At 55.0% G+C, this 12,807-nt stretch overlaps 1 protein-coding gene and 1 long non-coding RNA gene across 4 annotated transcripts; one reads left to right on the top strand and one right to left on the bottom strand.

Annotated features, from left to right (window-relative positions):
* Nucleotides 1-118: 118 nt before the first annotated feature.
* Nucleotides 119-9,088, bottom strand: MCAM (melanoma cell adhesion molecule). 3 transcript variants are annotated; one of them, XM_081281470.1, is made up of 17 exons: nt 8,933-9,088; nt 8,498-8,565; nt 6,571-6,695; nt 6,273-6,477; nt 6,114-6,184; nt 5,933-6,020; nt 4,037-4,216; nt 3,796-3,917; nt 3,541-3,703; nt 3,320-3,438; nt 3,105-3,246; nt 2,831-2,952; nt 2,583-2,724; nt 2,393-2,488; nt 2,057-2,204; nt 1,639-1,756; nt 119-1,153 (listed from the first exon to the last, which is right to left on the bottom strand). In XM_081281470.1, the coding sequence occupies exons 2-17, from the start codon at nt 8,562-8,564 to the stop codon at nt 1,124-1,126; spliced, it is 1,938 nt and encodes a 645-aa protein (XP_081137596.1). In that variant the 5' UTR covers nt 8,565; nt 8,933-9,088; the 3' UTR covers nt 119-1,123. The 3 variants fall into 3 exon arrangements, with proteins under 3 accessions (XP_081137596.1, XP_081137597.1, XP_081137598.1); XM_081281471.1 differs by lacking the exon at nt 8,933-9,088 and adding an exon at nt 8,848-8,908; XM_081281472.1 differs by lacking the exons at nt 1,639-1,756; nt 8,933-9,088 and having other exon boundaries at nt 8,498-8,832.
* On the top strand, nt 9,047-12,636 carry LOC308642489. The gene is made up of 2 exons (XR_014020570.1): nt 9,047-9,170; nt 9,890-12,636. It is a non-coding gene; the product is annotated as an uncharacterized lncRNA (long non-coding RNA).
* Nucleotides 12,637-12,807: the final 171 nt, after the last annotated feature.

Raw genomic sequence — 12,807 nt, 5'->3', positions numbered from 1 at the left:
CAAAAGGTTCTGTGTTCTTTTTGGGGCAGGTGAGAAACCCCAGGTACCTGTGGTACCCATGATGAATGGAAAGCACTGCACAACTTCCAGGACAATTAAGCTTTATTTTTCTCACACACACACACACACACACACGTACGCACGCATGCACACACACATAGACACACATAATTTGCAGATTTACATACAACAAAACCACATGAGCAAGCATGCATGTGACTACACACACACACACACACACACACACACACACCCCAAAGCTCTAGCCAGGCCCCTGGTTTTTCATCCGTAAGTACCATTCTCCTATTTGGGCCCTTGTAGAGTCTAGGCCCATTAGCTCAGTTTATAGAAATTTGGTGATAATATAACTATAGCCTTAATCCCCATAAAGGACAGGTCACCTCATCTCTCTCCCTCCATCTCTCATCTTTCAGTCTCACATGATCCTTTGAGGGCACTGGGAGCCATGTAAATGTAGAGGCTCAGGTTCAGAGATCTTCACAGGAATGTCACCCGGCTTCCTCCCTGCAGGACATATTCTTGAGGAAATAACACCAGTTCCTGATTTGTGCCCGAAGAGAAAATGTCACAAAAGAGGCAGGCAGGAAGTTATAGCAGCGACTCTGCCACTGCTTCTGGATACTACAGCATACTCTCCAGAGCCAGCAAAACTGACATTCTGTGACAGTGAACAGGCACCTGGGCCCTGGTGCCTTCTCATGTCAGGGGTACAAATGAATTACCAAAGCCAGGCTGGCAGGGGTAGGCAGAAAACCAGCTCGGATAGGGGCTGGTAGAAGACAGGTATTTATAGCTATAGCATATTTAAGGAGAAAACATGTTCTACAAGAAACTTCAGTCACTTGTGGGGAACTGAGGCCTCTTCTGAACATCGCATAAGTGAAGATAGAGGTGGACTGGGCCCTAAAATGAGGCCTCCAGGGCCAAGTGAGGTCCTTCTTGGGATGGCTCTGGCCCTAGCCCATAGCCCTCTAGAATTGATCTGTAGGTGTGCTGGAGCAGGGTCTTCTCTGTAGTCCCTTTGGGGGCTTTGGCTGGGGAAAAGAGTGAGCAGGGAGCCAGAAACTGTCCAGGTGAGGAGAGAACCAATGTGATTCCATGGCTAATGCCTCAGATCGATGTATTTCTCTCCCTAAAAATGGGTAGAAGAGAGGGAAACATGGAGACAGTTAGCAGAGTTCAAGGTGAGTACACTAAGAGGAAGGAGGGAGGAATTGAAGCAGAAGCTGATGAATTTGGTGCAGCATCATAGAGGGAAGAAGCTGGGGTGGGTATGAGGAGCAAGGAAGGACAGACAGCCCCTGATTCTGCCTCTGCACTGGGGAAATGGAGGCCACACTTCACGCTTCTGGCAGGAGCCACAGGCTTTGTTCAGGAAAGGTGATGGTGATGGGACCAGGGCTTTGCCCTCAGCCTTTCTACAGGGTCTCTCCGCCACTTGCCTCACCCTGCCATCTGTAAGTAGTGTTTAGTAGGCAAGATGGGCCTGCTCTGTTTCTCCAACCAAGAAGGAAGAAGGGCAGAAAGAGTTAGTGTTTGGAAACGAGCACCATTAGTCCCTGGCACCCCCAATCCCTGAAGATTTATCAGACACTGGCCATAGGAACTGCCTCCTACCTGGTCTCCTGGAGCCCTCTTGTCACCGCTGCTGCCCTGTAGGAGGCCCATCTCTTCTGGGAGCTTATCTGACTTAACTTCAACTACAAATTCGCTCTTATGAGACGGGGGCAGCGTGCTGGGAGGAGGGAGGCGAGAGGTTGGCAACTTAGGGGCAAAGGGGGGGGCTGTTAGGAAGGATGCTTGGATGGATAGATGGTGGGCTCTTTGGGGGCTCTGGGGTCAGCACAGAAAGGAAGCAGGCAATGAAAGAAGGTGTGGGGGTGGTGCTGGGCAGGAAAGCAGGGCACACCCAACCCAGGGTCCCACTCTTGCTTCTAAAGGGTAAGTGGGCCTTGGGGCAGATGACATGTGCCTAAGGAGGCAGCAGGCGGGGCAGCAGGAGAGGGGGAGGGTAGCAGGGGTCTGTCATGCTTACATCTCTTGTTTGCCTGACCGCCCACACAGCAGCTTGCCCTTCTTGTAGAGGAAATAGAGGACAGCGCCCAGCACAGCCAGGACCAGGATGCACACGATCACAGCCACAATGACCACGCCCTTGCTCTCCTGCTCCCGCAGCTTTTTCTCTGTCAAATAAAGCCACTCCTAGTCACTCCAGGCCCCCCGCTGACACATTGCCATTGCTGCCTCACCCAGTCCAGAGCAGGCAGAAGATGGGCCGCCACTCACCTGTCTCAACATTGCTCCCCACTGTGGGGACAGGGCAGAAAGGGTGCCCTGGCACAGCCCTGTTCTCTTGCCAGGCCCGGCTTACCTGTGGAGGTGCTGTTGGCTCTGGCATGAGGACTGGCAGTGGAGGTGCTGAGGCCAGCTGTTTTGCTGGAGTCTGGTGTGAGGGTGGTTAAACTGACTGGGAGGCAGAGGGAGGGAGTTAGGAGAAGCTCACGTTAGTGCCCGTGCCTGGGCATGCCCCTGCCATCCTCTGCAGGGATGTGGCCCCTCACCCAGCTCCAGGATGATGATGGTGCTGTTTCTGCCCAGGGAGTTGGAAGCTGTGCATTCCGCGCCCCTCTCCAACAGCTCTGGGGTCACAAGGACATTCAGAGTGCTCAGCACCCTCTGTGAATCTTGGTATTCTTCACTTGCCTGTGAAGAAGGAGGCAGTTCAGTGGGTGGAAGGATCTCCGGTTATGGCTGCAAGGCCTGGGCAGGGATTAATAAGCGCAGAGGAAGAGGCCCCAGGCCTGCTTACAGTGCTGTTGATGTTCCAGGAGATGGTGGGCCGAGGATGTCCTGATGCTTCACAAGACAGATTAAGCATTGTATTCTCTTTCACCCACACCTTCCTCTTCTTTGATGCCATCCATGGGGGACCTTGGGGAGGTAGGAGAGGGTGTGGCAGCAAACTCAGCAAGCTTGCCTCCCCTTCCCCACCAGAGCTCCCAGGGCAGCAGTGGCTTTCTGGCACCAAAGAGCTCAAAACCACCTGACTTGGGGTGATCTGGTCTCTGCCCAAAGGGCCTCACCAAAAATGGCCACATTGACTAGCTGTGTGCGGTTCAGGCCAGGTACGCTGGGCACAGATGCCACGCAGCGGTAGCCTCCTCCTATCTCCCGTTTCAGATGGTCAAAGTGAAGCACAGGCCCCTTTTCCAGCACTTGGCCTGTCTGGGGGAGAGGTCGTTCAGAAGGTCTCAGAAAGAATAAGCTGTTGCCCACAGCCCCAGATCCACCTGGATACCTTTTCTCTCAGCCACTGGAACTCGAGGGCCTGGTTACTCTCTGCCTTGCAGGTCAGTGTAAGGCTACTGCCTTCTTGGCCTGCAGGGGCTGCGGGACTCACATCAACATCAGACACATCTGGGGGCACAGCAAGAGTGTCAGCCTGGGCAGGACAGGGCAGGGCCACTTCCCTCTTGCCCCAGTTCAGCCCCCCTGTCCTGGGGGCCCCCAGCCCCTCACAGTTCACCAGCAGCTCCTGGGGTTCACTCAACAGTGGTATCATGGTTTCTAGGTCCAGACCCTGGCATTCATAGAGCCCGCTGTGCTGCTTCTGGGCAGGCTCCAGCACCAGGAGGCCATTGTCAGTGGATCTCTCTTCCTCCATCTCCCTGGTGCTGGGATTCTGGGAGAGGAAGAAGCAGTGAGCGGCACCGCCCAACCACTCTATCTGCATCTGCCTGCACCCACTCTGCAGCCAACACCAAGCCCTCACACCTGCTTGTGGATGCTGAAGGGAGGTGTGGGGTTGCCATCTGCTAAACATCTGATTTCCACACGATCCCCTTCCTTCAGCATTCCTGCAGGCTCCACTTCCAACCACACTTTTTCCGCTGGGTCTGTGTAGGCAAAGGGAGTTGTTCTCAGCCCAAGAGGTGCCCTGGGCTGGATGGGAACAGGTTGGCAGGAATTTCCACCAGGCCCACTTCAGTGAACAGATGGACAGGTCAGTACTCACAGAAAACGGGGACAGTGACTTCCCTAGATTCCTTCATGTGGTTCCCACTGGGCAGTCGGTAACTGAGCTCACAATAAAATCGGGCATCTTTGTCTTCCTTAACCAGCTGTACCTTCAGAACACTCTTCAAGGTGTATAAGCCACTTGACTCCACGATCTGCGAGGACTGAATGTGGACGCCTGGGCAGGGAGGAAGGGGAGCAGGGCCTGGCCTCAGCCCCACCCTGTAGTTCCCACCATGTTGGCAGGGGAGCATCTAAAGACCCCTGCCAGCTGGGCATGGGTGGCACACACCTATAATCCCAGCTACTCAGGAAGCTGAGACAGGCAGGAGGAACAGCAGTTTGAGGCCAGGCTCAGCAAGTTAGCAAGACACCGTCTCAAAATAAATAAATAAATAAATAAATAGCCCTGCCCCTGTCAAGTGGCCAGGGTCAAATGCAACCTGGCAACTTTTCAACCCAGCACTTTTAATGTGCAGTATCTACCCTAGAAAAACATTCACACAACAGCATATATACAAAGATGTATGCCAGTATTGTTGCAGCAACGTATATGAGGTGCCTGGGAGTGCAGTCAGTGGTAGAGCATGTGCTTAGCATACACATAAGGGTCTGGCTTCACCCCAAGGGCCAAAAACAAAATAAATTACCCAAGGTGATTAGAAAAATGAGACACGCTAGACTCATCAAGCAGGAACAGCAGAGTCTAAAACTCTGCAACAGGCACAACAAGTACATCTACACAGACTGAGCTACAAAGATTACACAAAAGAAACTGTATAGAGCTGGGGTTGTGGCTCAGTGGTAGACTACTTGCCTAGCACGTGTGAGGCACTGAGTTCAATTCTCAGCACCACATACAAATAAATGAATAAAATAAAGGTTCATCAACGATGAAAAAAGTATATTTAAAAATAAATAAATAAAAGAAACTGTAGCAATGCATACCACACTTTAATACTTCTCAGGGTTTGCCAACCTCACACTAATGATGTTTCAGGCTAAAAGTGAGTCTTTGTGGTGAGGCATCCTTTGCACCATACCAAGTGTAGCAGCATCCCACCTCTACTCACCAGATGCCAATAGCACCCCCTATACTTTTGATAACCAAAATTCCCACCAGACACTACCAAATATCCCCTGGTGGGGTGCAAAAGTCAATCCTGGTTAGAGACCACTGATTTAAATAATAAAATGTCTACATGCTTCTAGAGATATTTGTGTGTGTGAATAAATATACAGAAATAGGCCTGAAAGAACTGACAGCAGAGATTACTTCTGATAGTAAATCAGAGGAACGTCTAACTTTTCTGTGCAATTCAAATTCTTGGGACTGGGGCTCTAACTCAGTGGTAGAGCACTTGCCTACTAGCAGGTACAACACCCTAGGTTCAACCCCAGCACAGGGGTGGCAGGGGGGCCAGTGATATCCTTTATCAAAATATTTCCAAACATCACTTGTTGCCAGGTGCACTGGCACATGCCTGTAATCCCAGCAGCTCAGGAGGCTGAGGTGGGAGGATCATGAGTTCAACACAGTGAGACCCTGTCTCTAAAATACAAAAAAGGGCTGGGGATGTGGCTCAGTGGTTGAGTGCCCCTTAGTTCAATCCCTGGTACAAAAAAAAAAAAATCACTTGTTGATTTATTTTTTACTTTTTCCAGTTCTGGGGATTGAAACCAAGGCCACTCTATCACTGAGCTATACTACTAGCCCTTTTTACTTAATTTTTATTTTTGAGTCAGGGTCTTCCTAAGTTGCCCAAGCTATCCTCAAATTTGTGATCCTTCTGCTTTAGCTCCTAAGTCATATATTTTTTTCTTTTTTTAGTAAAAGCTAAAATAAGTGGTTAGTTAGTCCCTGTGTGGTACCACAGGCAAGAAGGGTACTCACGATTTTTCTCCTCCATCAGGGGCAGACGATTCTTGTACCAAATGACTTGAGGAATGGGGTACCCATTCCTCCCTATACAGGTGGCGACCTAAGAAGGAGAGGGTATGAGTCTCCCTGCCTGACACCCCACCAAGGCCCACCTTAGCTCCTGCTTACACTTGGTCAGCCCAGCATATCTCACCTCCTCAGGCTCCTGGCTGTTCACAGAGATGCCCAGGGCACTGGCCTGGATGGTTGGCTCCTCTGGAGCTTCTACAAGGGGAGGAAAATCAGCAGGAGCACTGGAGCCCGCTTCCCATGATCCATACTGACGTGAAGGCAGGAAGGGAGGGGCACTCACTGAAGACATGGAGCTGAATGCGGTGCTCCTGGGACCGAGGACGCTTACTCTGGCACAGGAAGATGCGCTCATCATGGGGCATGACCTGAGTCAGAGCCAGAGCCCCTGGGCCCTGGAGGCTGAGACGGTGCTGGTACTCCCCAGGCTCACTCTGACCCTGGCCCTGGCGCACACGGAAGATGAGTGTGGGCTTCTCCTTGTAGACCTGAGGGGATGGGACAGAGAGGTAAGGGTCCTGGGTCTGCATGGGGGGCAGAGCTTCCCACCTCCCACTGCCCCTGGGAGCTCAGGAACTCACAGAAAACCAGTCCACATGGCTGAGGTTGCCCAGGGAGTGTGAAGGGCCACACCTCAGAAGGGCCGTGTTGCCCACTTCCACCTCCACCAGCTCTGGTGTGGGCTGCTCCGCCTCTCCAGGCACACCTGGAGGGAGGAAGGGGTGTACCCCAGCAGCTGTGTCAGCTCCAGCTGCTCCCCATCCCTTCACACTACTCCCTGCAGCTGTTCTCCTGCCACTCAGGAGGGCCCGAAGAAGGCCCTGTCCATTCCTAACCCTCAACCTCACCCTGCCTGCCCCCAACTCACAGTCAGCCCTCTCCTACTGCAGGGGGATCCTGGTCCTCAGAGCGAAGACTGAACATGGGGCACTTCCCAAATGAGGATGGCAGAGGGGAAGAGGGGCAACATGAATAGGCTCTGGGCCAAGAGGAAGGTTCCTTTCCTCCTAGGTCCCCTCCCCTGCTCTCTGAGTGAGCTCAGAGTGTGGGAATGCAAGGCATGTGCCAGGCTGGGGCACACAGGCCCCTTTGTGTCCCCATCCCCAGGGCAGACGTCACTATTCTACCCTCTGCCTACCCCCCCAAGTCTCCTCCCTAAACCCCCAAGAAGACCTAATGAGCCAATCTGGCCACACTCTGATCTCATGCTCCCTAAGCAGTATGGCAATGAACATTCCACATACACTCAAGGGATCTCATCCTGGGAATCTGGTGAGTATGGAGGGGTCAGAGTCCCCCAGGGGTCAGGACAAGGGTCAGGGAGTGGGCAAGAGAGACATTAGTGGCATTAGTGGTGCCAGCGTGCTCCCAATCCTGTGAGGAAGTTATGTCACTTGACACCATCTGGCCGGACCCTAGGATGCCTGCCTTGAACTGGCTCCCAGGCAGGGAGGGCCAGTGCAATGGTCCTCAACCCAGAGCAGAAGCCTGCGATTCTTGACTCTTTTTCCCCAGAGCCAGAAGAGCAGGGCAGGGTGCTGCGGAACTCTCTGCAGCTATGGAGCCCTATTTAGCCCTTTCCCCAGAAATAAGGTCAGCCTAGGAGGCAGTAGACTGGAATACTCCAGGGATATGGCTGGCACTGGGCATGAGGCCAGCCAAGTGGGTAATGCCCAGTCCAACCCTTCCCCGGGCGGAAAGCGGCTGGGATCAGGGTAGAAGCCAAGAGTAACACGCCATACCGCTGCGGGCCATACAAGGGACGCCATACCGCTGCGGGCCATACAAGGGCAGCATGGACCCCGGGAGGGCCCAGCTACTAGGCGGTTCCAGAGAAAAGCTCCCAGGTGCTTGGGCGCTTTTCCCACCAGAATGTAGTCCTTAAACTAAGCCCACTGGTGCTTCCACTCTAGAAATGCTCCATCCCCCGCATCTACCATCTATGCCGGTCACCGAGGAGTCGCGAGGCGACCCACACTGCCTACAGCCTGTGCCAACGCCCAGCCCGGCGGGAGCAGCCGTTCCTCCTCCTCTTGCTCACCTCCAGCCTGGCGCGAGGCCCAGGCCGGAGGGGGAGGGGTCGGCGCACCCCTCCAGCTAGAAAAGCTGCCTTTTCCAGCAACAGGCGGGCGCCGGATTCAGGGGTTGGGGATGCGCGCTGGTTGCGCCTCCCTTCCCGGCTCCAAAAGCCGGTCCCCAGAGTGGGCACCTGCGGAAAAACTCTCCGAGAGCCTCAACTCCACCCTTTCTCTCGCGCGGCAGCAGCCTCCACCCGGTCTTCCCAGTCCTGATCCCGGATACTCTAGAATCCAGACTGCAAACTGGATGCAAAGAATAGTTGCACGCGCGCAAGGCGCCAGGGAGCCCGGCGCTCGGGCAGGGGAAGCGCCCACTGGGGCTCAAATCCCCGGTGCCGCCGCGCTCCCGGCTCTGCTCTCCCGCACACTTCCCCTGAAGACCCTCGGCCCGGGCCCTGCGGGGCACGGGTCCCCCAGCCAACTCACTCACCAGTGGCGCGGCGACAGCAGCAGCAGACGACCAGCAAGAAGGCGCAGAGGAGTCGGGGTAGATCCATGCTTCCCGGCCGGAGGACGAGAGCCAAGTGAGGAGCTTGAGACTGCCGGGGGCTGACGTCAGGGGGGGCGGGGGAGGGGGCCCAAGCGCTGGCCTGCCCCGCCCCGCGCAGCCCCCCGCCCCCGCCCCCGCGCGCAGCAGCCCTAGGGGGCGGTCCCCGGTGCGCCTGCCCCTAAGCTGCGCTTCAGAGCGCGGCCGGAGGTAGGCCGTAGCCCGCCTTCCAGCCCCCAGTTTGAGCACACCACGGGAGCAGTGACAGGTGTTTTGGGGCCGGACAGACTGACCGAGGAAGCAGCGAGGAGAAGCTGGTCCGGATGCCCAGAAAGGCCCAGATCGCCACAGCGGTGTTCACCCCAGCTCAGACCTTACCAGTGTAGCCCTGGGGGACCTCCTGGCGGAGGAATAGCGGATCAGGTCCTCTGTGTCCCTGATGGGAGCCTCCCATTCAGGCTCCTCTGCTCCGCCTCGGAGAAATTGGGCCAGCTTTGGACACCTCCCAGAATGATTGCTCCACTGTGCGGCTGCTGCCGGTCTGGCACTGCCCCCAGCCTGGCTGTCCTGGCAGCTTTGAGGGAAGAACCGTGCGCCAGGTTCCACAGACCCAGAGGTACCTGCAGGGGGGAGTGGAGAATGTGCCTTCCAGTCTGTCCCTTCAAGCCCAAACTCCCGCAAGTCCGTGTTTAACTAGAAAAGGGAGGGGGCTGAACTCAGTGACCAGAGGTGTTCATGCTTGTCCAACCCTGAGAATCCTGTTCCTACCATCTTTTCTCTTTAAACTTGACCTGGGACTCAGTTTCCTCCCACCAGAATAAGGAAAAGAGAGGGAAGACTTAAAGGATGCTGGATCCAGCTGAGCGCGGGTGATGCATACCTGCAATCCCAACTACTAAAGAAGCTGAGACAGGAAGATAACACGTTTGAGATCAGCCTGGGCAGTTTAGCAGACCCTGATTAAAAAATGAAAAGGGCTGGGGCTGGGGCTGGGGGTTGTGGCTCAGTGGTAGAGCACTTGCATCGCATGTGCTAGGCACTGGGTTCGATTCTCAGCATTGCATATAAATAAATGAATACAATAAAGGTCCATCAACAACTAAAAAAAAGAAGAAGAAAAGGACTGAGGGAGCTGGGGATGTAGCTCAGTTGGTAGAGTGCTTGTCTTGCATGCACAAAGTCCTTGGTTCAATCCCCAGCGCTTGGGGAAAAAAAAAATAGAGTCTCCAGCTTGACCCCTAGAAATCTCTTGCTTTTCCTGATGGTTGAAAGGACCCCTGAGGCAGTGCTTTACTGACCCCCAACTCCCCCCCCCACCCTACTGACTTGGTTCAGCAGCTGGAGGAGGAGCACATGCAGGAGGGATCAGATCCGGTTGCAGAAAGCCCTGCCTGAGCTGGGTCAGTCATTCAGCATGGTGAGGGGAGCCCCGACAGCTACCCTTTTCCCCAAACTGAGACTTCTACCTGAGTCTTCTGGCCTCCTAAGACTTCAGTACCCTGGCCTCTGGTAAGGATCCATATATTTTGGGACTTCTTCATCAGGTATGGTCAGATTGGGGCCTAGATCTGGGGTGAAAGTCTGTCTCCCACCAGGCAGTCTTTCTGCTGGCTGGGGGGAGGAGCAGGGTGAGGCAGCAAATGCCAGAGATGGCCAGGTGACTTGAGAGAATGCTCTGGGTGGCGTTTTGATGACGCAGAGATGACTGGCAAACCACATCAGCCTTGTCTTTCAGAGCCTTGCTGACCCCTCCTCCCTGTCCATTAGTCTCTAGCCAGAGGCCATGCCAAGCCTGCCAGGCCAGGGGCTGGAACATGGACAGGAGAGAGCAAGAGGAGGACCCTGGCTCTCCTGACCCCTAGACTAAATGTATGGACTCTGGCCCAGGGCCCAGAGCAGAAGGGAACAGATGAAGGTTTTTGTATGCAGGGCAGGAGTGGGAATAGCTGAAGGTTGCTGTTTGCCCTGGCAGGCCAGGAGCTGGGCATGGACTGGCTTCCCTGCCCCCTCCCCTTCACTTAACACCATTAACTAATCATTCTCTTCTCTGGCAGCCTGAAAACACAGCCAGCTAACCACCAAGGACAGTCAGTTCTGAATTCTTCTTCCGCCCTTAGGAGACAGAAAGGGGGGTGTTGGGGGGGGGGGGTTGGAAGAGTCATCTCTGCAGTGAAAGAGAAATGAGATTAGAGCCCAGGGGTGACATCTCCTCCCCTGCATGGCCCCAGCAAACAAACATATGTCCTAGGAAAAGTCCATTAGGGAGTGAGTGGGAGAGGTCAAGGGACAGACAACATAGGGATGGTTCCACAAGAGGGTCACTTTGGGATTACAAACCAAAGAGGGGTCAGGACTTTGGAGAGGATTCAGAGGCCAATGGAAACAGGAAGGACAGGAACAAAGTCAGGAGTGCAGGGCAGGTGGATGGTATCACTCCCGGCTCCTCTAAGACGCCAGAGGATACAGCTTTGGCAGCAACAGAATTTCCAGGACTGAGACTCAGCACACAGGGATATGGAGGAGAAGGCAGGGGAGGAGAAGGAGGAGAAAGGGGCAGAGATGGGCCTTTCACCCCAGCAGAGACTCATGCACTCAAGGAAAACCCTTGTCAGGGGTAGGTAGGTCAAGGGTAGAATAGGTCTCCCTGGCTGGGGGCTGGGGGTGGGGTAGAGTCATAATTCTTTGCCTCACTTCCCTCCAGGAAGTGGGGCTAGGACTGCAGCTTTTCTCCACCCCCATGGTGGACATAGGCTCCTGAGATGAGGGAGCTCTCTCCGTGCAGAATGCCTTTGGGTGCCTCTCTAGTATAGGTCTGATAAATAAGGTGGAGAAACTGAAACTGGGTGAGGGAGGTAGCCTCCTGGGCAAGTGGGACTTTCCATCCATTATAAGGAAAAGTGGGGAAGAGTAGAGTTGGAGGCAAAGAGATAAAGTCACTCCACCAGCACCTTGTGGGGAGATTGGCCCCAGAGTTCTCTCCCAGCTAACTTTTGCTTAGTGGGCACAGTGGCTTCCGACCCACCTTCTGGTCCAGGAACCTTAACCAGAAGGATGTGACAAAGGCAGGCTGGGCTGAGGAAGGAAGCTGATAAAGACGAATTTGCAGCTGCCATGAGAAGGAGATGGGGGCGGAAGGGGTGGCCTAGCAATCTTGGCAACAATGAAGGTCGGGGAACCCCCTAGAAGATGGAAACTGGCCTGGGTCTTGGAGGGGATGCAGGAAACTTTCCAGATTTTTTTATGGGGTGGGGGTTCTGATTGAGAGGAGATTGTGCTGAGAGTGAAAAACAGGGTGGGAGGAGGGTGGGGGACAGTAGCTGCCTAAGACATCTTTGGGCCTGCAAACCGGATACTGGGGGTGGGCTGGTGGAAGATGTGGGGGAAGAGATTGAATGGGGGGAAGCCGCCCCACTCCCTCCGGACATTCGTGTCCTTCGCACCTGACCTAGGGCAGGAGGAAGGAGGTGCAGTCTGGATGGAGGTGCACCCCAGCAGCACTGGTGGCTTTCTGGGGGGATGGGAGGGGTTATTTTTAAACTTGGAAAAACCGTGAGTTCATCTCCACCCTGGAGGCGGCAAAGGCCCCATTGTGTAGGGGTCCGGAGAAGGGGGAGGCTGAAGGGGGGGAGTGGCACAAAGGCGAGGATTATGTTGGAGCAGGCTAGGGGAGCACAGGGTGGGGGAGGGGCATCGTCACAGCAGGCCTACTGAACTCTGGGGTCCGGCCAGGCTGGAGCTTGGGCTTAGACCAGTGGGGAGGCGAATTCCACCCTCACAAAGCCCCTGTTGGGGAGTTGGGGTCTCCCACATCCCACATCCGGTGGTTCATCCTGGGGAAGGGGCTGATGGTGGGATTCCCACTGCCTGGCTTTCCCAGGGACTGCAGGGTCTGTTCTCAGGCTCCCGACATTCCGGGGACTCCCCTGGGAGCTACTGGCCTCTCAGTCCCTTCACTGCCGGGTGGGGGCAGGAAAAAGAGGATGTGGATGCAACATCTTCCTGGGGACTAGGAACCCTTAAGCCAGACAGTAGTGGGTGGGTCGGGCATTTGAAGCGGTCCCAGCCCTCCCACCCCAGCCCCCTGATCTGCTGGACCCTTAGACCAAGGCTGGCCCGCATGTCCCCTCTGATCCCAGGGCTTTCTCTGCCTAGGACAGCCCACCTGCTCGACCTCAGCACCCAGGACCTCCTCCCGGGGATCCAGCCCTGGCGGGAGGGCGCCGGAGTAGGCTCCTCTGCGCGCCCCAGGAGCC

Source organism: Spermophilus citellus, assembly GCF_964194105.1.
Source record: "Spermophilus citellus genome assembly, chromosome: 2".
NCBI classification, from domain to species: domain Eukaryota; kingdom Metazoa; phylum Chordata; class Mammalia; order Rodentia; family Sciuridae; genus Spermophilus; species Spermophilus citellus.
Note: the sequence above shows the minus strand (reverse complement) of the source record. Positions and strands in the feature narration are given on the sequence as shown.